General features: G+C 35.3%; 1 protein-coding gene across 1 annotated transcript; it reads left to right on the top strand.

Annotated features, from left to right (window-relative positions):
- Positions 1-22,283: 22,283 nt before the first annotated feature.
- Positions 22,284-23,820, top strand: LOC131631477 (uncharacterized). The gene is made up of 2 exons (XM_058902269.1): positions 22,284-22,779; positions 23,276-23,820. The coding sequence occupies exons 1-2, from the start codon at positions 22,284-22,286 to the stop codon at positions 23,818-23,820; spliced, it is 1,041 nt and encodes a 346-aa protein (XP_058758252.1).
- The last annotated feature ends 3,307 nt before the right edge of the window (positions 23,821-27,127 follow it).

Below are 27,127 nucleotides of genomic sequence, written 5' to 3'. Positions count from 1 at the left end.
CTTTTCCAACTTTTGCTCATAGCACAGAAGCACTATGACTCCATAATTCACAAATCTCCCAAGATTATCTGAACCAGCTAACACCGATGTCCGGTAGCTACGTACCAAAACACTTCTAACAATATCTCAAAACAAAATTCCTAAGATCCTACTAAACTCTTCATACTCCTAATTCTTACTCGAGTTCCAAAACGTTTCCAACAACATCAATAACTCCTATAACAAAGTCTACCAGAATACTTTCCTTAATCACTGATCCAACAACGACACTTCCCACAAGGCTACTCAAACAACAACTTCATAGTCCATCAGTAGCGTTAGAGCATCACAACTTTCTAAATTCCATTCTTTAGAAATAACCAAAATATACTCCGAGACACTCCAACTTGATTAACAACCAAAGTCTTAAGTCCAAGTCACCTTCACTTCAGAAAACAACAAATTCCAACAACACTAGTACTGCTGCCCTCAGAAGCATACTAACATCTTGCAACTGAAACATATCCGAGAAGCATATCTTCTCCCCCACTTAGCTTCAAATCATTCCTGCACACAACTGACTAGAGGCACAACAAGTACTGACAGTGCTCCACACACTTATCACATACTGAGGAATTAAACAACATTAGACAACACTGGCCAGACAGACCGACCTGCTCTGATACCACTAATGTAACACCCCAATTCTACCCAAAACATTTAGGCAAGAAAATATCAGAGTATTTAAAATTTCATACAACACAATTAGGATGTTACACTAAGTAACCAAAGAAACACCTAGAAAACAAACGGACATCAACGATGCCAAAAGCATACACACCTGCCAATAAAATGATACATAACACACGGAAGATGTGAACATATATATATATACATATAGCTCTCACTCTCAAAGAGGAAATTTCCAAAATGAAGTGTTTACAATACACAATGGCACGTCATCACACATACATGTTCAAAAGAGTCATATATAAATAAATAACAACAGACTCCCGACTCCCCGGTGTTACGTATCAGAGCAACCGACAAGACCAACTGGAGAACTACCTCTTCCAAAAGACTCCCAAAGCGGCTAATCTGCAGGATGCCACTCAAGCATCAAATCAGCAGAAGGGTGAGAATATAATTCATAATGAAAGCATGACAATTATAGTAATGCCAACAAGTATCATCAATAATCATACAACAAGGTAATACACTCATTTAACCACAATTAATATATAAGTAATGTGACACATGAATGATAACATAATTATAAAGACGGACAATGATGAATGAGACTCGACTGTGCATATGCATGTGGTACCAAATCCGGAGTAAAACTCCCCTTGTCATTATGACAAATACACCTTTGCCGAGCATTATGCTGGGACTTCTTTCCCTAAGGAAAATACACCTTTGTCGAGCATCAAGCTACGACTAAACGTCATCGGGCATTTAGCCCCCACTGATGACCTCTTGCCACTAGGGCAAATACACCTTTTTACCGAGCATTAAGCCCCCACTGGTAATAATTGCCAATACAGGCCACCTGCTAATAGCATTCCGCCATTAACGTAATGAAATGTTATGCTGTGCAAATATATGACTCTATTACACGACAACAACATCATCAACAATATAACACGGTCACATACCCACGTTACACCGTTTATATTCTATCCAAAAGGATACATCACCAATTAATAACATCGTTATCAATTACATCACACCATAATTACCACACAGGCATTAATAAGCACACAACACACATTCACCGTTCAAACATACTGGCCACATCGGCATAAATGATCGCATAATTGCATCACATCAAATTAATATTGGACATTGGCCCACAACTTCATCAATACATCATTAACAAGTTGTAATAACAACATTTACTTGCCATAAGGCCACACATCATGTTAATAACAAACAACCAAACATCGTCACATATCAAGAATGAACATTCATTAATACATAACACATATGAACATGATCTCATGTTATCGACAACTAATCACATACCTCGTACCATTACGACAATATTCACACAACGCATCGCTATCATTTACAACCAAGCACTATGATTATTTACCAATCATATCGCGCATATAAACAATTATGTGTTTTCATCAACAACACCTCATAACTAACTAATAACAAGCTAACCAAGCCTATACTATCATATAGAACATCCAACTAGCTTCCTAACACTTCGAACGGCGTACGAAACGGAGCTACGGATCAAAAGTTACAAGGTTTCAAGGTTTGGATAATATAAACATACTTCATAAGTTAACCCTACATAGTTCTATCACTAAATCCTAATAAAGATGATAGGATACTACATCCTATGAATCATTTAATTAGATAATAGTATAGTTCATTGCGTTAGCTTTCCAACGCTTCGAACGGCGACAAAATCGGAGTTACGGTTCAGGAGTTACGAAGTTTTGGAAAAACAGAAAATGCTGTTGGCCGCTCAGCGGGATGCTTTAGGCCGCTAAGCGGAAATTCCAGAAACGGACCAACGAAAACTCCGCTCAGCGGGCCTGAGGCCGCTTAGCGGACCTGAGAAAAACCAGAAAAATCCCAGCACGAACAGAACTTTCTCAAGCCCCTTATACCCACCAAAACCACTCCAAAACATCATAATAACACCAATACAACACATACATACCATATAAACAACATAACATCCAACTTTCATGGTTGATTCATCAATCTTTCTCAAAACCTAACATTTTCTCCAAACTCAATCAAGCCATGGAAATGGAAAACAAACATGATCAATCATCATAACACAACAAAGACATCATTTAATCATCATACAATCATTCTCAAACAAACTTAGATCAAACAAAGACCACACAAGAAAGTTATGGAAATTGGAACAAGAAGAACAAGAACAAGAACAAAACTATAAGAATCATACATCCAAGATAAATTAGATTCACCCCCTTACCTTGCTATAGCAACGATCGGAACTCGAATCGGTCGAGAATCCACCAATCTACACTTTTTCCTCTTTTCCTCTTCTTCTTTCTCTCTTCCTTTCTTTCTCTTCTTTTTCTCTTCTCTTCTTTCCTTTCTTTTTCTTTCTATCTTTTTCCTTATAAAGAAAATATCTTCCTCGCGGAAATGACCAAAATGCCCCTACGCTCAAATATCGTTCAAACGCCCCAAAACGCGGAATATTACCTTAATAATATTTCTAGTACCAAAAATATGAAAACCTTCAATTAAATATTAGTCCGCCATCCCGAACTAATACCGACTGAAACGACTCCAAAAACGGTAAAATTCCAATAAATGTCACAAACGTCCAAATCAACTATATACTTATTTTCCGGGCGTTACACTTCGGAAGTTCATTTCCGAAGCAGGGGTATTTTGGGATTTTCGCTGGGGGTGACCCCCATAGGGAGGTGGCTAAAGAAATTTTCATTTTTTTTATGAACTATAACCAAGAAATAATTTTATATATATATATATATATGTGTGTGTGTGTGTGTGTGTGTGATTGGATCGAACTCTAGTATGGTTACTGGGTAGCTTCTTGGTTCGACAAAGTTAAGCATGAAGTCGAAGGTTGTTCACATTCTGGTGTCGAAGTGTGCATGTTGTAGACGAAGATGGGTCTAGCATGCAAGTGTCGAAGATGCTAGGGTTATTAGCATGTTAAATTAGATTTTAGTGTTTAAACCCTAATTTGTGATGTTAGCTTGTTTATTAAGTTAACTTGAGTAATGGGCCTTGTGGAAAAAGCCCATTAGTTAGTATGTTAGGTTTTATTATAAATAGCATATTAGTCTCTCATCATTGCACACGGCAAATCCTAATTTTAGGGTGAGAGAGGTTATTTGTTATTCTTGTAAACTTGTAATCTTGTTTTCTAAGAGAAAGTAAAAGAATAGCAGTTATAACCAATTCTTGTGTTCTTCTTCTTCCTTGTTCTTTATTCTTTCCCTGTTTTATACTTTGTTATCGGTGTTGAATTCACAACAAATTGGTGCGGTGAGCATGGAGAAGATGCCTTCGACAAAGTATGAGATTGAAAAGTTCACCAGAGTGAACGATTTAGGTCTGTGGCGCTTGAAGATGAAAGCCCTACTGGTTCAGTAGGGTTTCTTGGAAGCGTTGAAGGGAGAAGCAGCCATGAATGTTGAATTAACGGCAGCGGAGAAGACGACTATGATCGAGAAAGCACACAACGCAATTTTGTTGAGCCTTGGTGATAAGATTCTCAGACATGTATCAAAAGAGACGACGGCATCAGGGTTATGGGTGAAACTTGAAAGTTTGTATATGACCAAATCGCTGGTAAATCGACTCTACTTGAAGCAAGCTTTGTATTCATTCAAGATGATTGAAGACAAAGTGTTGGCTGAGCAGTTGGATATGTTCAACAAGCTGATTCTTGATCTTGAAAGTATTGATGTGAAGATCGATGATGAAGATCAAGCGCTGTTACTATTGTGTGATTTGCCTCGATCACATGCTCACTTCAAAGAAACTCTCCTGTATGGAAGGGAGTCTCTGACCTTTGAAGAAGTTCAATCATCCTTGTATTCAAAGGACTTGAACAAACGAAAGGAGCATAAACCTTTGACTGTTGGTGATGGTTTGGCCGTTAAGGGAAAATTCTTGAGAAAGGATGGTAAGTTCGACAAGAAGAAAGGCAAAACTCAGCAGAAGTCTTATAGTGGCGAAGCATCTAGTATTCAATGCTATCATTGTAAGTAGGGGGTCACACAAGAAAGGTGTTCCCTGAACGCCTGAAAGATCATGGAGGTAAGGATAATGGCAATGCAGCCATTGCTCAAGATGATTTCGAATCATCTAATTTCCTTGTGGTTTCGAGCAGTGACTCTAGGAAGGAGTGGATTATGGATTCAGGTTGCACTTGGCACATGACTCCAAACAAAGACTTGTTCGAGGAATTATGTGATCAAGATGGTGGATCAATACTGCTGGGAAACAACAAAGCTTGCAAGATTGCAGATGTTGGATCTATGGGATTCAAGCTTCATGATGAGTCAATAAGGTTATTGACTGAAGTCAGGTATGTTCCTGATTTGAAGAGAAATTTGCTTTCTCTTGGTGAATTTGACAAGAAAGGATATGTTTTCCAAGGAGAGAAAAGTATCCTAAGAGTCATGAAGGGGTTGAAGGAAGTCTTGAGAGGCGTGAAGAAACAAGGCTTGTATACCCTTGAGGCTGAAGTCGTAAGTAGTTCGACAAATGTTGCATCCACGAAACCTTTGTCGAAGATAAAAATCTAGCGCATGAGATTAGGCCATGTCAGTGAAAGGGGTCTGGTGGAATTAAGGAAACAAAATCTACTTAGTGGAGACAAAGTCGAAAAGCTGAAGTTTTGTGAACCATGTGTACTTGGAAAATCTTGCAGAGTAAAGTTCAACAAAGGCAAACAAAGAACACATGGATCCCTTGATTACATCCATGCAGATCTTTGGGGGCCTACAAGGTGCCCATTGTAACGACCGTTTTTCTTTAATTATTTATTTATATGTGTTATGTGAACTAATTGTGAATTAGGTGTTAATTATATGCTTAATTGATTTTTATGTTGTTTTATTTGGGAATTATTAATTAATAATATAAGATAGTAAGTGTTGTTGATTAATTGGGCGTAAGTCAGTATTAGTAAGTGAGGGGTGTTATTTAAAGTCCATTAGTAATCTAAGATAGTAAGGGTTTAGCTAAAACAAGGGTTTTAGAGGAAATAGAGATTAGAAGCTCATTTGAGGATTTTGGTGAAAGAAGAGGAGAGAGGAGAGAAGAGGAGAATTTCAAGGTTGAAGATAGAGTTGGCTTCAATCCAAAACCTAAGGTAAGGGTGGGATTCTTTCATTCTAAAGGGATGTATGATGATATGTCATGGTGGGGTTTAGGGATTATATGTATTGAATCATTTTCTTGATAAATGTTAGGTTTTAAGTGAAATCAATTGGATAATGTTGTATGTATTGATGGGAATGATATGTTATAATGTTTCTTACTATGATTCTATGTGTGGGTTTGGGATTATAACATGCTTGATGAAAAGAATGTGAAAACCTAACTTTTGGGATTTGGGTGAAATTCATAAATTTACATGATTGATGAAGTTTTGATGAATCTAGTGGTATGTGTGAGTTGTATATATGATATGTATGTGAATTTCGTGTGCAAAATTGAACTGAAATGTGAATTGGGTGATGGAATGAGAAAGGGAACTGTGCTGATTTCACACAAAAACTCGCTACTGAGCTGTGTTCGCGGCGCGAACTGGGTCAGTTTGCAAATGGTAGGCTACTGATTGGTGGCTCGCGGCACTAACATATGGTGGCGGCGCGAACTGAGTGAGTTTTGGAGAGGTGGGTTACTGACTTGTAGTTCGCGGCGCGACCATAGGTTGGCGGCGCAAACTGTAGGCAGTTTTGGAAAAATTCAACTTTGTGTAACTTTTGATCCGCAACTCCTTTTTAAGTGTCGTTTGAACCTCCGTGAATCTTTAATCATTGTATATCTTATGTATATGATTTGAAAACCTTTCGATATCGTTTTAAAACCTTTCCTCGACTTGTATGTTACTAATTGATGTTGTAGTTGTTGGATTCCAATATCGATTATGTTGTCGAAGATGATTGGGTTGTTCAAGTCGATTGTGTCGTTTAAGTTGATTGAGTTGTTGAGTGTGGTTGAGGGTGTGCATCATTAAGTCATATCCATTGCATTGTTTAAGTTGGCCCAAGTGGCAAATGTTTAAGTTGGCCTATATGGCAATTGTTCAAGTTGGCCCAATGGCGATTGTTTAAGTGGAAAGTTTTACTCCGAATGGTACCACATGCATTTGCATAAGTCAATTATATTTGAATTGAATTTGATGTTGCTTGAATATGTGTTTGTTATGACGTGATGATGAAATATTATTGTGATGTAATGCATCCATAATTGTGAAATGTTGGTAATATGTTATGTGATGGGAAATGGTGATATATGTATGATCTTTACTATGCTTTGAATATTATCATACGTTTCTTTATCGTGAATGATATCTCACCCCTTCTGTTTGAATGTTACCCTCTGTTGGTAACGTGCAGGTAACGACGTGGAGTAGCCGTTTACCTATTAGCTCGAGTCGGTGTGTCTATGCTCTGATACGTGACACTCGGGGGATGATTAGTTGTTTTGTTTATGTAATGTTGTCTTGTTATTTCGTTGCGATATTTTGGATAATTTGAGTTGCCATGTATGGAATGCATGACTTGATTTGTGAAGTTGATATTGTTCCGCAACGATATTATGCACCATTTGATTTGAAAGTTTAATGAATTATGATTCCTCCATAGTATGTGTTATGTATCTATGATTATGAGCATGATTGGTGATTTGTCAAGTTGTTAATTTGTGACGCCTCAAATATGATGCATGTTTTGAACTCTGATTTTTCATCTTAATTGCGGGGTAGATTTGGGGTGTTACATCCATCACATTCAGGAGCAAGGTATTTTCTATCCATAGTTGATGATTATTCCAGGAAGTTATGGGTATTCATCCAGAAGACTAAGGATGAAACCTTTGAGAATTTCAAAAGTTGGAAAACTCTGGTCGAGAATCAGACTAACAGGAAGGTCAAGAGGTTGAAAACTGATAATGGCCATGAATTTTTCAAATGACGCGTTTGATAAGTGTCAAAATGTACTTATTTTGTGTATGTAAATAGTGGCACTTATCGATACTTTTGTTAATACCGTTTGAATAATTCCTCGTTTTGTGTATAAATACGTATACTTTGTGAATAGTTGTATTTTCATATACTTATACCATTTGATAGTTTTTCCTTTGTTTCTATAGGTATTCATGCTTATTGGAGCCTTGAGGAATAAATTGTCAAAGGCCCGGCTTCGATTTCGCAATTTTGGTGCAAGCCCGCTTAGCCACCATCAAGAGGACTTCCATAAGATCAAAATAAGGATGACCAATGATCGGAAAAATAGCAAGTGTACTATTTTCACCGATGTAGTAATAATGGGTTTTACCCAAATATCGATCACGAGGATTGCGTAGGAAATATAAATTATTGTAACTAGTCAATTAAACAAAATAGCATATGGGTGTTTTTGTTATATTGAAATAACTGAATTAAAATAAATAAGCTGAAATTAAAGTTAAGCTTTTGAGTATAAATTTAGAGTAATGCCAAGGTAGGTGTATGATCAGCCTTATAATGACTCTGTAAAAAGATCTCTTTAACAAGTTCATATGATGCAACTATTTATTCTTAAGGGTGTTTTCCTAAGTCCTTAGTGAAAACCTTTTGGTTTGCAATCCTAATGCCTAAGTCCTTAGAAACATAGGTTTGTAAACCAAAGAAGTAAAAGATCAAGAATGTTCAAATAACCTTACGGTATCCCTAGGCCTAGGTGATAACAATAAGATTTAATTGTTTAAAAACCGTGGATCAACAAAGAAAGCATTAAAAACATTAAACAATTAAATTGCAAAATATGAAAGCTTGATTAAAGATCAACAATATTCAAAGTCATAATAATGCAAATCAGGGACACCCCCCTGGCATTGGGGGGTTTAGCCTCTCATAATATTCAAGAAACCAAAATCAGAAAGTTTAGACATTTACAAAAGAGTAGGAGAACTCTGATCTTCAATGGTTTCCACCGTTGAATCTCTTCGTCTTCCACAACCTTGATGAAGCTATCTTTTTTGCTCTGGAATTCTATCGTACGAAAAAAGTCCCTTCCCCTTGTCTCTCAAGCCTCTTTTAATCCCTCTAGGTTTTCAGATTTCAGCCACAATGCCCAAACTGCCCCCGGACTTTAAAAAAATTGGAAAAACCACAAATTTAGAAATCCTGCCCGCACCGCTGACACGGCCGTGTCCCTTGACACGGGCAGACCGTGTCCGCTTCTGGTCTGGGAGATCAATTCTTCTTGAGGCCTGACACGGCCGTGTCAGGTGACACGGTCAGACCGTGTCCGCCTCTGCCCATATGCTTTTTTCTTGCTTTTTGCTTCTTTCTTCACATCTTTTGGCCACGCGATCTTCCATCAATCTGAAGCTAACCTGAAACCATTACCAAACGAGATCAAAAGCACCTAATTGACAATGAAAACGACATAAAAACACATTGCTCATAGAATAACTAGAATTAGATGAATTAAAGAAAAACACTTAAAAACAACCACAAAGTGTTACCAAGTATGGCGATCTTATGCCGAATGTATGACGAAATTAAGTAGAAATGGTGACCGATCAACCAAAATCATCATTTTGGTTTCCATTCATTCATTATTGGATAGAGCATGGAATAAGCTTTCTAACGCTTTGAACCGGGCGCAATTCGGAGTTACGGTTCTCAACTTATGGCGAAAACAAGATTTCACTTTTGCTGTCTTCCGCTAAGCGGAGCAAGGCAGAGGCTGGATGCAATTTTGGGTCCGCTGAGCGGACCTGCGTGGAATTTTCTTTATATTTCTTCAGTTGAGACATTTTAGGGTTATGGTTTTGGGAAAGTTTTAGTCCCAACTCCATCATTTTCATTCTTAGAGTAGGATTGACTTAGAAAACAACATCGGGTCATGCACTTGGAAGATCAGAGGTGAATTTCTCATCAACCGGAGCTGACAACCCGCGAGATGTTTGGTTTATCTCTTCTCTTCTTTGTGTATTTCTTTTGTGTTGGTTTTGTTTGTATAGTTACTGGAATCTTATGTATATTTACCGATTATAATGTTATATTTAACTTGCTTTACAAATCTGTGTTGATATTATCCTGGATTTTTGCTCTATGTTGGGGATTTGGGGTGCTTTAGATATAAACTTCTTGAATCCTTATCTAGGATGATAATCTGTTGGTTCTGAACTCTAGAGATAGATTTAGAGTTAGCATTCACTGTGGGTATCTGTACTTAATGCTTTCGTGTTTGAGCGGCGCGCGAGAGATCGCCGACGCGAGAATACGGATGTTCTCGCGACTTCGCGTTAGAGATAACCTTAGTTGTGAGATGATCTCGTTTGTGCTCCAGAGATGGACGCTTATGTGAGAGATACGTGATGACATATATGAGTATCGTAGGTTGAGTATAACGGGTTGGTAAGTGTATGTTTGTGAAGAGTGAATATATTTACATTCCTGATAAGTTATTTCTCTTCTAAGAATGTGTATATTCTTTTACTGTCTATATCTTTGTTTACTTTTTGCTCATTCAATCCAAAGTTTGAAATCATAGAAAATGCTGAATGGCATCTCTCCATCTCTGAGGACGATAATTCCCGGATCAATATATCCAAATCATTTTTGTTACTTGCTCTATACTGCATTCAACAATCGACAGTTTTTGTGCTGCCTCTGGTATTGCAAGACACAGAACTACTGTAGGTACTCCACAACAAAATGGTTTGGCAGAAAGGTTTAATTGAACTATTTTGGAGAGATTCAGATGCATGTTGACTAGTGCAGGATTAAAGAAGGTGTTTTGGGCTCAGCCCGTTTCGACAACAACATATCTGATAAACAGATGTCCTTCGACAACGTTAGATATGAAGACACCTGGAGAAGTTTGGTCGGGACATCCACCAGATCTCAACAAACTGGGAGTATTTGGCTGCGTAGCCTATGCTCACATTAGGCAAGACAAGGTCGAACCTAGAGCTCTGAAATGCATGTTCATGGGATACCCTAAAGGCGTCAAAGATTTTAGGCTATGGTGCCTAGAGCCAGGTCACACGAGGTGTATCACCAGTCTAGATGTAGTTTCCAATGAAGTTGAGATGGCTTTCAAGAAAATTGATGATGATGATGGTTGAAGTGCAGAAGAGCTGGAACAGGTAGAGATTCCAGTTGAGGTGGAGCAAGTTGATGTTGAATTTCATATTCCAGATAAAGTCGAAGAAGAAGCAAAAGATGCTGAGGAAGCTTAGGAAACTATCGATGACTACATATTGTTGAGAGGTAGGTCGATAAGAGTCATGAAGCCTCCTTAGAGACTTGGGTATGCAGATCTAATAGCTTATGCCTTCATCTTTGCAAGTGAGGTTCTAGACGAAGAACCTAGAGACTATAAGGAAGTTATGAGGAGTCGAAATAAGACTGAATGGCTGAAGGCCATGAATGATAAGATGAAATCTCTTCATGATAATCACACTTGGGAACTGATCAAGAAACCTGCTGGAGCAAGGTTAGTAAGCTATTAATGGAATTTCAAAGTTAAGGAAGGAATCGAAGGAGTGGCGTAGAAAAGATACAAGGCAAGGTTAGTTGCAAGGGGTTTCACTCAGAGAAGTAATTGAGCGTGGAGAAGTCCAAATGTTGAAGGTTTCGTCTGAGGACAATGCTGCTGATATGATCACCAAGACATTGTCGAGTTGCAAGTTTTTCCACTGTATGCAGTTGATAAAGCTGCATGAAGAAATCTAGTTTGTTCCCTTGATGTTGTAGAGTTAGATCCAAGGTGGAGATTTGTGAGATATTGGGTCGAACTCTAGTATGGTCAATGGGTAGCTTCTTGGTTAGACAGGGTTAAGCATGAAGTCGAAGGTTGTTCACATGCTGGTGTAGAAGTGTGCATGTTGTAGTCGAAGATAGGTCTAGCATGCAGGTGTCGAAGATACTAGGGTTATTAGCACGTTAAATTAGGTTTTAGTGTTTAAATCCTAATTTGTTAAGTTAGCTTGTTTATTAAGTTAGCTTGAGTAATGGACCTTGGGGAAAAATCCCATTAGTCAGTATGTTAGGTTTTATTATAAATAGCATACTAGTCTCTCATCATTGCACACGGCAAATCCTAATTTTAGGGTGAGACAGGTTATTTGTTATTCTTGTAAACTTGTAATCTTATTTTCTAAGATAAAGTAAAAGAATAGCAGTCATAACAAATTCTTGTGTTCTTCTTCTTCCTTGTTCTTTATTCTTTCATTGTTTTATACTTTATTATCAGCATTGAATTCACAACAAAATATATATATATATATATATATATAAGATACGTCAAACAGTCCAGCAGAAGAGTTATTCACTAATAAGCAAAATTCAATCCTGCATAAAATATTTTTATAATTAAGCAATATTATTTTACAAAAAGTGACAAAATAGAGTACATTTGAACCTCATATACCACTTGGATAGATACAATTCTTTAAGCGTGATTTTTATTATTTTTTTAATAAAAATATGATAAATGTACTTAAATATTTTAGGAGATGAAAAATGAAACAATTATATATGTGTAAGATAAAATTATACACTTGTATAAACCATTCAACCTATATTTATAATGTAATTTTTTAAAAATAAATATAAGCTAATATTTATAAGTTATACTTAAATAATTAAGTATTCATTGATTAAATTTTTAATACTATTTAAAAGTTTAACAAAATACAATTTTTTCTACATTTTTTTATTAAAGTCAATTTAAAAATTGAAATAGGACCGCTAAATTTTGTGAGACGGCCTGTTGGTACCGATGCAAGGGGTGGGAATAGGGCAGGCCAGCATATAGGGGCTTATGGCCCAGCCTATATAAAGTCAGACTAGGCCAGACTTATTTAACAAAAAGGTCAGGCTTAGGCTTTTTTAAAAGCCTATTTAATAAAATAGACCAGGCTTAGGCTATTATAAAAGTCTATGAAATCTTATAGACCGGCATATATTTTCATGTATATTAAAAATAAGCTAAATAGATCGGTCTATATTTGGAAGTATATTAATAAAAAAGGCTTAATAGACAAGCCTATATATGCATGATGGCTTATAAGATTTCTTAAATAATATGGATTAATTGAAAACCATAATAAAAAATAGACTTTTATATAGGCTTTCAAGCCAGGTCAGGTCAAAAAAAAGAGCATATTATAGGTCACATGACAGACTAAGACCTTTCAAGTTATCATAGGCCAGACCTAGGACTTATAAAGTCTAGCCTAGCCTAGTATATTTTCATCATGGAAGCAAGAGACTATTATATTGTATAGATCTCAAGTTAATTTTGATAATTTTTTATAAGGTATTAAATATAACTTATGCACAAAATACTTAAATATTTACACAAATAAGCAGACATAAATACTATTATTATATCCACTTCTTCTAACTCGTATAATAAATATCTACATTTTATATTTATATTATCATACAAAAATAGATTATAATTAAATTATTACACACTTTGATAAAATATTTAAAATATTGCAATCTACATATTTTTCAAATCTTTAATAATAATGATAATTAAAATAATTAATATAACATATATAATTTTTAAAACCTACTAGACATGTAAGTGTATAAATTTTTTGGTTGGATTTTAATTATTGTACTAGCTCATTTAAAATGATTTAGTTATTTATAATTTTATTAATTAAATAATTTAATTTATAGTTTTTGTAAATCAACATTGATTTGACATAAAATAAAAAATTCATTATTCTTTAAACTTAAGGCTTCAAAATAAAAAATTCCTTATTTTCTATCTAATCAAATTGTTTTCTTTTTTTTTTTTCAATTAGTAAAAAACTTGTTTTGTTGTGGCCATGAATTGTAGTCTTGTTGTACAAAAAAGGTTCCATACATCTGGCACATTTCCATTCTAAGATTTGTCAAATGAAGGAGAAACACTATCTTTAATTGTTGAATTGAAATGAGGTGTATATACTTTTACCCAAATAGAAAAGGCCAAGAAACCCACTATTACACAAATGTAACACCAAATAGTGACCTACTCAAGTGATAACAAAACCTATTACCATGGTAGGGTGCAAATAGCTAGATACTAGGATAACACCAAATAGTATTCACTATTCAATTCTTGTCACACTAGTGCTTGTGAATTTCAATAGAGAGCAATAGTGGAACACTTTTATACCCATTATTTTTAATCATGAATCTTTATTCTAACCATATATGGAATGGAATAAAATGCTTGTCCCACCTCCTTTTATTTCAAACTATACTCCAATTATTATTTTTTTGACAATATAGACCTAGTATTTATTGAGTCATTCACTTAAATAATGTCTCATCAACAACCAACTAAAGACAAAAGATGTCTTTTACTTCTATCTTTTACTGAAGCTAAGTAGTTTGTTATTTGTTAAGTTCTTTTGAGATTTACTAATGAGTTCACTAATGTGCATGAGTTAAAAGTAAAGGTCAAGTCTTTGTCTAAATTTGTTGAAGTTCCTACACTTGAAGAAACAATAAAAGTTCTCACAAAATACAAATTAAAACGAGAAATGTTTAAAATATTTTAGTTTTTATAAGATTTATTTTGGTCATTTAACTTTAAAAAATATTATATCAATCTTTAAATTATTTAAAATCCATCGGTTTTTTTTATTCATTAGTACGAATTTAGCAACTGATTCATTATTTTTTTCGTTAAATAGATAGTAAAATTAATTTTATATATTTTGAAATTTTGAAAAATCAATATAATATTTTTTTAAGTTAAAAGACTAAAATAAAATATAAAATTAATATATGAGACCTTAAAAAATAATTAAGAAAAATACAAATGGACAGCTTTAATGTAACTCACATTGTCACATGTAGAACTGTTAAAATGGGCTATCTGACCCTAAACGGGCCGGCCCTGATGGGTCCTGTGCTTTTTAGGGTTGGGTCAAAAAGGCCCTGTGTAATAGGGACTCGAGATTTATTATCTGAGTCCGGCCTTAGATGGACTTCAAGCTACCCGGTCCTAAATGAGTGTTTTTTTTTAAAAAAAAATTAGAATAAACATGCCATAATATTTATTATAAATAAAATTAAAAATTATGTTATTTTAAACGTAATACATTTTTAAGTACTATATTATCTCTTATAAATACTATAATGTGTTTCTAAATACAATATACAATCAGGGAGGAAGAATTGTCTGTCTCCGATGTGTGGTGGTGGATCGAAACGATGTGTGGTGGTGGATGTGATTCTCGATTCATCGTGTCCGGAAAATGGAGCTTTGCGCTTTTTAGCCTGTGAGTTTCCCATTGTATGTCAGCAAAGGTGGAATTATGTGGAATTAGGTTTTCTCTCCTTGTATCAGAGTGCGAGTTGTTGCTGTATTCGATTTAATTAGCTGGTGCTAACTTCTCTCAGAATATTTCCTTGATGATATGAATCCTAAAACTTTTAATGTGGTGGATTTTGAAAATTGTCTGCTATAATCATATGATTAATGGCTGCGCAAAAGTCCCTATAGAGTTGTTTCACAAATTTCATGGTAGCAACTCAAAAAGGAAGGTTGATTCAAGTTTTTGTCTGAGGACGATCTGCATCATAATTTGGAGAATCAGAAGCTTCCATACTTTAGACTGGTCTGCCAACAAGTTCATTATTAACTACTTACAGGGTGATAAGGGGAGAGATTTGAAATTATGTGCAATTAACAAAGGGACAAATATCGGTAAAGAGGGAAGGTTGGGGAAGGATAGCAGAATCAGTTTGTGCCTTGATTGGGTCTTAAAAGAAAGATTGTTGTTTTCGACATTAAGGGATGTCCGGATCTGAATAGGAAACATGATCAAAAAGTTCAATTTTAAAGATTATGCTAGGAGTTATTGCCACTGCTTATTGTGTATAAATTCAAGTTTTCTCATCAGTGTTCAACATCACCTCATGTGTTATAACAATAACTTATACACTTTCACTTTAATTTGCATCTTGCTGTGTGATCAGAGCATTTTGATGCACGTTCCTTTATGTTTGTACTTAGACATTTCTATGGTTTGGTTTGTTTATTTTTCATTTTATTATGTTTTTATATTTGAATTTATTTTTATTATTATTTGATTTTCGTACTTATTTTTTAGCTTTAGCAGTCTGCACTAAAACGATCATAACTGGAGCTTCGGGAATCAGATCGATGCATTCTAATAATCGCCAGAAAGCTAAGAGAAAGAACTACAACTCTTGTGTTGGAGTCGAAGTCAGATTCAGAGCGTATATTTTCCAGAATTTTGTTTGAAGCTGCTACATTAGTTTTATTTAGTTTTTGGTTATTTGTTATGGGTTTGGGTTATGTTTCCGACCCAGTTTGAGTTAGGTGTGGAAACCCTTATTTTGTTTATAAAGGTTTCATCCATGCTACAGTAGTTTTGACCTTTTTTTTTTCATAAATTTTACTTTTTCTTTCATGATTAGAATGAAGAATTAATTCCCGAAGACACATCCTGCTGCTTATGGGTTCCATTGCTTTGAGGTTATTCTAATACTAATTTAAATTTGATTTCTATTCAATTCCAACTACTAAAAAATTCGCTTTTAGTGACCGATTTAGTGACTGAAAATTTTTTGTCACTGTAGTGACCGAATTAGCCACGGAAATTTTATATTCATGAGCAAATTTTAAGAGGTCACTAAATCGGTCACTAAAATAAATCAGCCACCGATTTAGAGACCAATATTTTGTGATCAAAATTTTGGTCACTATAGTGACCGAATTAGCCACAAAAATTTAATATTCATGAGCCAATTTTAAGTGGTCACTAAATCGGTCACGAAAAATATTTTTATATACAATTTAGTTTTTATATATAAATTAGAGACCGAAATTTCGGTCACTAACATTTTTTATTTTCTTTTTCTATTTTTAATCCTCTTTATTATTTTACTATTTCCTTTCCATTTTTTTAAAGATTTTAATTCTCTTTCAAATTTTAAACTTTTACTAAATTTTCATATTTTTATTGTTTTAACATATAATATATGAGGAGGGTTATATTTACTACAGGAGTAAGTTATTGTAACTTACTCCATATCTAGACCATTGATTCTTCTCAATCTAATGGTTAAAAATAATAAGTAATAGTTTTCTCTCTCCACATTTAATTACTTATTATTTTTAACCACTAGATTGAAAAGAATAAATGATCTAGATTTGGAGTAAGTTATAATAACTTACTCCTGGAGTAAATATAACCCTCCTCATAATATATTTATAATAAACTATATGTATATATGTTTAAATATAAAATATAACAATAGTTGTTAAGTGGTGTAGCGGCAAGTTGTTATTAAAATACACGGAGGTCACAAGTTTGATTCTTAGGTATCACAATTTTTAATTTTAATTTATGAAAAAGCACACTAAAATCGGTCTCTAAATTCGGTCACTAAATTCGTCGCAAAAGCTTAGCGACTAGCACTTTTTCAACCGAAAAGTAATGGTCGCTAAATCGGTCTCTAAACGTTTTAGTGACCGATTTTTATGCTTTTTCGGTCTCTAATTCGGTCACTAAAAGCGAATTTTCTAGTAGTGTCCTTTCTATGAAATCATTTGCTTAATTTGATTACAATTGTTTGCTTAATTCAATTGTTGTTCATATGATAGAATTGATCAAATTCGATTGTATGCATGTTCCTAAATTTAATTGTGTGTTATCGTTTGTTTAATTCGTTAACTCGTCATATTCTTAACTATTTGCTTAATTCGGTAAATAGGAACATAACTCGTATGATTTTGATAAGCGCTTGTCTGATTAATCTCATAATTGAATAGGATCGAAACCGTTTAGGGATTGGTGTTATTATAATCGATGATAAGTCGGAATCCAAATCAGTATGATTAGCCGTTTAGCTTATTTTGATAATCACTTAATTTACTCTGTTTTATAAATTGATTCTAAAACCATAAACCCCCAATTCGACTTCTATTAGTTAATAACAAAACAAAAATCCTTGCGATACGATACTCGAGTCATTGTCGCTAAACTACAGTTTTCAAAAATACTCGTTTTTTATCCGTGTGCGACAGCGGATCACTGTGTGCTGATATCATGGAACATAACACTGGTACTAATAACGCTGGAAGCAGTCGAGTCATTGACGACTTTCCCACTTATTGCAGGAAGGTTTGCTCGAGCTATGTTTGGTTGGTACTTTGCTATCAATTAAACCAGTTCGTTTTAATATGCTGAAAGAGAGATTACCAGAATTGTGGCAACCAGAACAAGGCATGGATATCTCTAAGATGGCGGAAAATAGATTCTTGTTTCGATTTTATCATGTGTGGGATTTGGATAGAGTGTATCTGGGAGGTCCATGGCTCCTTGATAAATTTATGATAATTTTAAAGAAGATCAATTTTGGAGATGAGCCACTTACTCTGCTGTTGAATGAAGTTGAATTGTCGGTGCAAATTTTCCAACTTCCTTTTGGCTTCATGAATGAAGAGGTCGGTGTTCTTATTAGTAATCACATCGGTAAGTTCATCGCCTATGATCAAAAGAACGACTATGGGACTTGGAGGAGATATATGAGAATTAGATTTGCTGTCAATGTGCAAGAACCGCTGAAGAAAGGATGGGCATTTGAGCGGCTTGGAGGCGACGTTATCCATATCAGTTTCAAATACGAGAAGCTTGGAATTTTCTGTTTCCTTTGCGGTATCCTGGGACATTCTGAAAACTTCTGTCCTAAATTTAACAATTCAACAAGCGAAGGGGTCGTGAGAAACTGGGGAAATTATGTTCGTGCAGAAAATGGCTCATTTGATGGAAACAGCAATTCAAGTAAGTGGTTGAGAGGGGGAGGTCGAGGTGATGGCGGCAGATGTCAAAATGTTCGTGCAAATGGGCGTGTTGGTGATAATGCCTTTGTCAATTCAAAATTGAATGCCACTACTATCAATCACTCTCTTTTTGGTAAAGTATTGATAGGTAGAGATCCTTCCTCTAAGCTATTAGTCTTTTACAAACATGGAAATGATACTGATACTCACTCCGGAGGGAGCCCAAGCTGGACTTGCTTTAAGCCTTCAGAGAAGATTGAAGTTGCAGCGACAAATACTTCTCAGATGGCCAGCTCTGTCAGTGTTAATGTTGTGACTCTCCCAACCGTTAATACAGAGTTGGCGGTTCTACTTCGAGAGAAGGCTGCTGTTAGTTTCAGGGGCACGCAAGAATTGGATCGTGTCGTCAACAAATCTTCAAATACAATTGTGATGCAGTGTTCTCATAATCAGGTCGAAGCACCATCATTTGATAAATTGGTTATGAACTTGGACAACACTAATGCTTTTGGAAAATTTCTGGACTTCGAAGCCAGGCCTCGGACGCTGTTGATAAACGAAGGAGGGGGCAGAAGAATGATTAGAGGGGTGGTAGAACTTTTATGAACACGTCACAAATTGGCCAAGGTAGCAATGTTGTGACGGCTGCGGAAAATGTAGAAAGAGGATGAATTACTCGGGCCTAGGAAATATCTCAAATCTCACATGATGGAAACAAATTTACCTTTGATAACTCTGCCATAACTCAGACTGTTGAAACTAAACTGGAAGCCCTCAATACGCAAGCTAGGGGAGACATGATACAGACCACGGGACGGATGACAACTGCTAATGGAACTAATATGGAGCGTATAGCTGTCAGAGATATTTCAGCTGGACAAAACTCTATCAGAATTCCTACTACAAAGGTCTCTATGAAAAATCAAGCTCGCCGCAAAATTCCAATAAAAAACATATTGCTGGATGAAGGGAACCATGTTTTTTAAGATATTGCTGTGGACTTATCTGTGAAGAAAAGGTCCCGAATAGAGGAGAATGGAGCAGCTGCGGCAAATCAAGAAGCGGCGAAATGTGTGAATGAAGACACAGTTTGTAGTGATGATGCTGGAAAACTCAAATCAGTTGCTGGAAATGACACAACTATGCAAGCTGAAGCTGGAAACGATGTCGATATTGTAATGGCAGGCACTGTTAATTAGGCCTGCCAAGATCCATGAATGTTATTAGCTGGAACTGTCAGGGTCTAGGTAGCCCGAGCACAGTTCCAAACTTAAAGTACCTCATCCGAAGATATAAACCGAATGTTTTATTTCTGTTTGAAACAATAAGTTATGCTAATAAAATTGAGGAGTTACAATATTCGTTGGGTTTTTAGTCGTGTTTTATAGTAAATAGAGAAGGCGGAGGTGGTGGGCTGGCAATTTTGTGGAAGTACTCAAATTTGTGTTCTATTCAGAGTTACTCTATCAATCATATTGATGTTATTGTTCATGATTCAATAGTTGGTAATTGGCGGCTCACTGGTTACTATGGACATCCTGAAGTTTCTCGTAGGAGGACTTCTTGGAATTTAATTCGCAATCTCGCTGATTATTCTAACTTACCTTGGTGTATCTTGGGAGATTTCAACGAAATACTGTCGCCTGATGAAAAAAAAAAAAGGAAGAGTGGAAAGACCAAACTGGTTAATCAGCGGTTTTAGACAAGCGGTTCAAGATGCTGGTTTGGTCCATATTCTCATGGAAGGTTACGCTTTCACGTGGTTCAAAAGTCTAGGCACGGTGCAAGCAGTTGAAGAAAAATTGGATAGAGTTATGGCAAACAATGCTTGGTGCGGGCTGTTTCCGAATGCTAAGATGAAAAGCTTAATGGCTATAACCTCTTATCATTACCCCATCCTTCTTTGCTGCGATCCGCTTGCATCTCACGTAACGACTTGGAAAGTCTTCAGATTCGAGAATGCTTGGTTGTTGGAACCAGGCTTCAGCGATTTTATTCACAAACAGTGGCATAGATATGGTGAAGATTATGACAGTATTATGAAAAAATTGGAAGTCTGTGGGGATAGTTTGCTTCAGTGGAGTAAAAATAATAGCAACAAGACTAGAATTGAAATTGAGAGCATCAGTAGAAAGCTTAATATTGTTAGACAGCGTGTTGGAGGTGATCATTTTAATTACTTCACAGCCCTTAAACGCCACTTGAATACTCTTCTGGTTAAAGATGATATGTTCTGGAAACAAAGAGCAAAAGTGCATTGGTATAAGGACGGTGATTTGAATACTCGCTTCTTTCATATTTCATCTTCTACTAGGAAGAATATCAATACAATTTGGTCGCTCACCGATGAGGATGGGGAAGTTATCAGTATGCCAGAAGGGATGTGTAAATTAGCTCACGACTACTTTATTGATTTATTTCAAAAGAAGCCAAGTTCTCGGGACCGGGTTCTTCAAGCTATTAACACAACCATTTCTACTGAAGATAATGATATGTTGACTAATCTGTTCGTTATTACTGAATTTAAAGAGGCTATTTTTTCTATGTAAGCTGATAAAAGTTTGGGTCCGAATGGGTTTAATCCCGGCTTCTACCATCAGTTTTGAGATATATGTGGGGTCAAAATCTTTAATGTTAGTTGCTTATGGCTTGAAAGCGGTATTTTTCCTTATAAGCTCAATTCGACAAATATAACTCTTATTCCGAAAGGAGATTCCCAAACTACCATGAAAGATTGGAGACCGATTGCATTGTGTAATGTCTTGTATAAGATCATAGCTAAAGTTCTTGCTAATCGGCTTAAGAGAGTCCTTGACAAATGTATTTTTGATAACCAATCGGCTTTTGTGCCGGGAAGATCTATTTTGGACAATGCCATGGAAGCTATTGAGGTGGTGCATCTTATGAAGGCTAAGACTAGAGGTAAGACTGATGACATAGCTCTTAAACTTGATATCAACAAAGCTTACGATATAATTGATTCGGACTATCTTAAGGATGTGCTTTCCACTATGGGTTTCTGTCAGAAATCGATTGGGTGGATTATGCTTTTTGTAGAAACTGTTGATTATTCTGTGGGTGTGAATGGTAATCTGGTGGGTCCGATTGTTCCGGGTTGGGGTTTGAGGCAAGGCAACCCTTTGTCCCCGTATTTGTTTATTTTGTGCTCTGAAGGACCTTCAGCCCTTATTATTCAAGCAGAAGCACGAGGAGATATTCACGGTGTTAAAATTTGCAAGAATGCTCCCATTATCTCTCATTTACTTTTTGCCGATGATTTTTTTCTTTTCTTCAGAGCAGCTATTAGCGAAGCACATATGATGAAGAATATTCTTACCACTTATGAAGAAGCCTCCGGTCAAACTATCAATTTCCAGAAGTCTGAATTCTATTTTAGTATAAATGTTGATTCCGGGATAAGAAATCTCTTGGCTGGTTGGTACCTTAGAAGTTCAACAAGTATTAGGTACCGGGAAATATCTTGGAGTCCCCTCTATGATTGGAAGAAACAGGAAAGCTACTTTCAAGTTTATCAAAGACACAATTTGGAAGAAGATAAACTCTTGGAGTAGTCGAAGTCTCTCGCAAGCAGGTAGGGAAACGCTTATAAAATCTGTTCTCCAATCTATTCCGACATATATTGTGAGTATTTTCTTACTTCCTTCCTTCTTGATTGATGAAATTGAAAAAATTCTGAATTCGTTCTGGTGGGGTCATACAAAAGATAATTCAAAAGCTATTCATTGGTTATCGTAGGACAGGTTGTCTATGCCTAAGAAAGTTGGTGGTATGGGGTTCAAAAATCTAAGTGCTTTCAATTATGTCGTGTTAAGCAAACAAGCTTGGAGCCTTATGACTAAGCCTAACACTCTGGTTTCGTGCCTTTACAAGGCTAGATACTTTCCCAATTGCGATTTTCTAAAATCAGAGATTGGACATAATCCGAGTTATGTTTGGCGTAGTATTTGGAGTGCTAAATTTATGGTGCGAGGAGGTTACAAATGGAGCATTGGTACGGGCGAGTGCATCTCGGTTTGGGATCAAAACTGGTTATATGATAGTTCTGTGGTTTCTAATTTGTGGCCCGACAATCCGATGGTGGAAAATCTCAAAGTTTCGGATCTTATTAACCCAACCGGTAAACATTGGAAGTTGAATTTGATTTATCCGTTAGTAGGTGGTGAAGTGGCGCAGAAAATTGTCAACACTCCATTATTCGAAGCCGTTCATGCGGATAAAATGGTTTGGAATCTTGAAAAGAACAGTATTTTTTGTGCGTAGTTCTTATCGCTTTTGTGTCAACGAAGCCATAGACACCTCTCATCTGCGTATAAATGAAAATTGGGATTTAATTTGGAAGATGAAGATCCCTCCAAGAGTTAAGAACTTCCTGTGGCGTTTATGTAGAAATTATGTCCCTACTAGAACGCGTCTCATTGACAAAGGTGTCGGGTGTCCTGATAGTTGTGTGATATGTGGGAATGGTTATGAGAATAATAATCATTTATATATTTAGTGTCCTAAGAGTATCGTCTGTTGGGAAAAAGTGGGGCTTTGGAAAACTATTCAACACTTAGTCAACAACGAAGGAGATTTTGTTTCTGTTGTTTTTTCTTTTCTGCAGGTATCTAATCATGAAAATCAGGCGGTCTTTTCAACTATTTTGTGGAGTATTTGGAAAAGTAGAAACATTGCTCTTTGGAATTAAATCGAGGATTCTCCAGATAATATCTGCTTGCGAGGTTTGCATCTTTTATCAGGTTGGAGAGACGCACAACAGGCCAGGAGCATAGCTTCTCCTATAGATCAATCGGTATCTGATCCTAAGTGGTGCAAGCCACCCAGCAGTTGGCTAAAATGCAACAGTGATGCATCTTTTTCTAGTAATAAGGTTGGTATATGTGTCTGTATCAGAAACGATGAGGGTATGTTTATTACAGCACAGACGAAATGGTTTTCTCCTATTACTGATGTTGATACCGGCGAAGCTCTGGGTCTCTTGGCTGCTATTAATTGGGTTTTGGACCTGGGCTATGATAATGTGGTTTTCGAGTCGGACTCTAAAAGTGTAGTGGATAGTGTGACTATTCCTAAGCCAAACGACTCAGATTTCGGCACCATTACTGGAGTTTGTTTTCAGCTTCTGACTCACTCTACTAGGAACTTTCAGGTTAAGTTCATTAGAAGACAAGCTAATGAGGTTGCTCATGCTTTGGCTAAGACAGCTCCATCTCTTGCTAGTTTCCATATTTTTAACGATGTACCTACTTGTATTTACAATCTTATTATTAATGAAATGATTTAGTTTCTTGTTGTAAAAAAAAATACAATATATATCTAAATTGTATAAAATAATACTTGAATATTTATTATAAGAGAAAAAATAATATAATACGATGAAAGAATGTTGATTATATTAATGAATAATATTTAAAAGAGAAAGATCGAATAGAATTGAGATAAAATCTAGTGAGGTGGGAAAAATTAATATGTTATTTGAGAGTAAGATAATATAAATATTTCATATTTTAAAAAAATTTATAATTATGTGGGCCTAATGGGCTACCCACGGCCCATATTGACTAGCTCTAATGGGTAGCGAACTTTTGAGGGTTGGGCTAAAACGGCCCTGAAAAATATGGACTATAATTTTAACGCCCAAGCCCTATAATTTTTCGGGCCTGACTGACCGGGCCTATATGAACTAACCCCATTTTGACAGCTCTAAATGCAACCTCCTTTCTGCTCCACACAGTTTGACAGTTTTAATTTTGTTAAACAATTAAAATTTAATCTATTAATTTACTTTTTATTAACTATAAATTAGTTTAAGACTAAAGATTCTGTTGGTGTGTAATATACTAATATGCAAATAATAAAGTAAAGCATTATGAGTATAATTTGTCGACTTTGTATCGAAATTAAATTAATTGATGCATTATGATGTCTATTTTGTAAATGTCCTCATTTTTGTTCTTATTATCTCATTAAGTTATTGCTTTTTTTTGTTTTTTGTTTTTTTTTTTCTTTGAAGGGAACAAACTGTCTGCAGGTCGAACCCACAGCATATTGGTTGGTGCTTGTTGTTCAAATTAAGAACTAAATAGATATTCCATTGATATAAATGGGTTAATTATTCAATTAAAATTGCTTTAAATATTTTCAATAATAAAAATAAATTTTCAAATATAATTATGATCTCCTATTAGTTAAATTGAAAAATATAAAAATTGTATCATTCAAGTGTTTTTAAAATCATTTTTTAAAATCCATTTATAATATTTCCTATTTAATATTATAAATTTAAAATATTTTACCACTAAATTAGTTTCTTAGTTATGTCTTCTTGAATTCAATACCACGATATATATTTAGTATAAATTATTATGTTACTTCGGCGAGAATGATGAAGATCAGAAGGTATAAGGGAGGGGGAGGGAGAGGGAGAGGGAGAGGAGAGAGGGAGAGGGAGAGGGAGAGAGAGAGAGAGAGAGAGAAGAGGAGAGAGAGAGAGAGGAGAGAGAGAGAGAGGAGATGAGAGAGAGAGAGAGAGAGAGAGAGAGAGAGAGAGAGAGAGAGAGAGAGAATAGACCTTTTCAGTTCTATACCGATCTCAAAAATACTTTCATTTATGAAATGAATATGTGAGAGAGAGAGAGAGAGAGAGATAATGTATGTCTGATATATAATGGTTCGACAATTCATTCTCGCTATGCCTACTCCACTCTTCAATGTTTTTCACATCGAAATGAAAACGTCTTTCACTTTTTTTTTAACGTTTAAGATGCAAATATGCAAATATTTTGATACAACGAATTATCATCAACTCGAAGAGAGAGAGAGAGAGAGAGAGAGAGAGAGAGAGAGAGAGAGAGAGAGAGAGAGAGAGAGAGAGAGAGAGAGAGAGAGAGAGGAGACTGAATAGACCTTTTCAGTTCTATACCGATCTCAAAAATACTTTCATTTATGAAATGAATATGTGAGAGAGAGAGAGAGAGAGAGAGAGAGAGAGAGATAATGTATGTCTGATATATAATGGTTCGACAATTCATTCTCGCTATGCCTACTCCACTTTTCAATGTTTTTCACATCGAAATGAAAACGTCTTTCACTTTTTTTTTTAACGTTTAAGATGCAAATATTTTGATACAACGAATTATCATCAACTCGAACACTAACACCTCGATGCTTTAGTCAACATAGATTTAAAACAATAATCTATTCTGTTGATGCAGATTACTCATCTACTTTAAGATCTTCAATAATTTTGATCCAACAAACCTTCTAGACACAATAATCCTGCTTCAAACTTCATTTTGTCGCACCCTTTACTAGGATTCGACAAAGACTTGTCTGAGTAATTGTTCTAACAACGAACGGTCAGACAACTCCCAACTTTGTTCTGTGGAAACCTTTACTTGGATCCACCAAAGTCTTTCTTGGAGCTTGGAGAAAACTTTTCTCTTTCTTGATAATCACAAATCGATAATATGAACAAGAAATGATCCTTTTTTCCAGATACAAACAACAAAATATCACTGACAAAAAAATAGATTCTTAATGTATCTTAATTTACCTCTCACACTCAATCTTTAGAGTTGAGCACCACAACAATGGGTTCTTTGTATAAGTTTGAAGATGATGTATAGTACCTAAAAGATCTCACACAACACATCTACAAAATTTTCACAATCACAACATTTTAGGAAGTTTTTCACAAGGTTTATTCAAGGAGATAATGTATTTTCGAATGAAGAAAAGTTTTATGATTCCTCTCAAGGTTCTTGACAAAAATATTTGTTTCTTGATGATTTCTTTTTGGGTTTGCAATAAAAAATATTTTGTAACTTATCAAAAGAATTTCTCTTTTCTTGACATCACTTGACATCATCTTAAAAGAGACAAACAAATAGGTTTAAACAGGTGCTTAAGATAAAGCACAAAAAGGTAAGAAAAATACAATGTGATTCGAGTCAAATCACGAGTTTATAATTTGAAGCAAAGAAAGAATTATTGGAATCAAAGGTAGTAAAGTGAAGAGTTTATTATTTTTTATTTGAGTCATGTTTTGATCTACGATTCAAGTCAAAGAAAGAATTATTTGAATCAAATGTATTAAAGAGAAAATTTTATTTTTTGTGATTTGAATCATCTCTTAGTCTACAATTTGAGTCAAGCAAAGTATGATTTAAATTACAGTTGATTTCGAACAAAGTTTGATTTGCATGATTCGAATAAAGTTGCCTATGATTGGAATCAAGAAGAATTGTGATTCAAATCAAATACTTCCCTGATTCGAATCAGGCCGGTAGGGGCAAATTCTTCACTTCCAAACAAGTGTTTGATTCGAATAACAACTTGTCTAATTTGAATCAAGCCTTACAAAAAAACCTTCATTTAAGACTAATTTGTGATTCAATATTTTGATTTATATCAAATTGCAAAGGCTAAATAACATTCTTATGGGTTCAATTTCTATAGATTAAATGTAGATGTGTCTCAAAGTACATGTCTAACAAATGAAGTGTTAAAATTATAATCAAATTACTAACAAATTATACATAAGCATTAAGTCAAATTACACACACGGATCAAAATGGACGGAACACTAA

Source organism: Vicia villosa, unplaced genomic scaffold (genome assembly GCF_029867415.1).
Source record: "Vicia villosa cultivar HV-30 ecotype Madison, WI unplaced genomic scaffold, Vvil1.0 ctg.000832F_1_1, whole genome shotgun sequence".
In the NCBI taxonomy this organism is placed as follows: Eukaryota; Viridiplantae; Streptophyta; class Magnoliopsida; order Fabales; family Fabaceae; genus Vicia; species Vicia villosa.
This window is presented reverse-complemented; position numbering and strand designations above follow the sequence as displayed.

What these genes read in the sequence shown, in the direction of transcription:
- LOC131631477 (XM_058902269.1), top strand. Translation starts at nt 22,284, where the DNA reads ATGCCTAAGAAAGTTGGTGGTATGGGGTTCAAAAATCTAAGTGCTTTC. An exon ending in TTGGAATCTTGAAAAGAACA is followed by an intron (nt 22,780 to 23,275) that starts GTATTTTTTGTG and finishes ATCTTTTATCAG; the next exon opens with GTTGGAGAGACGCACAACAG.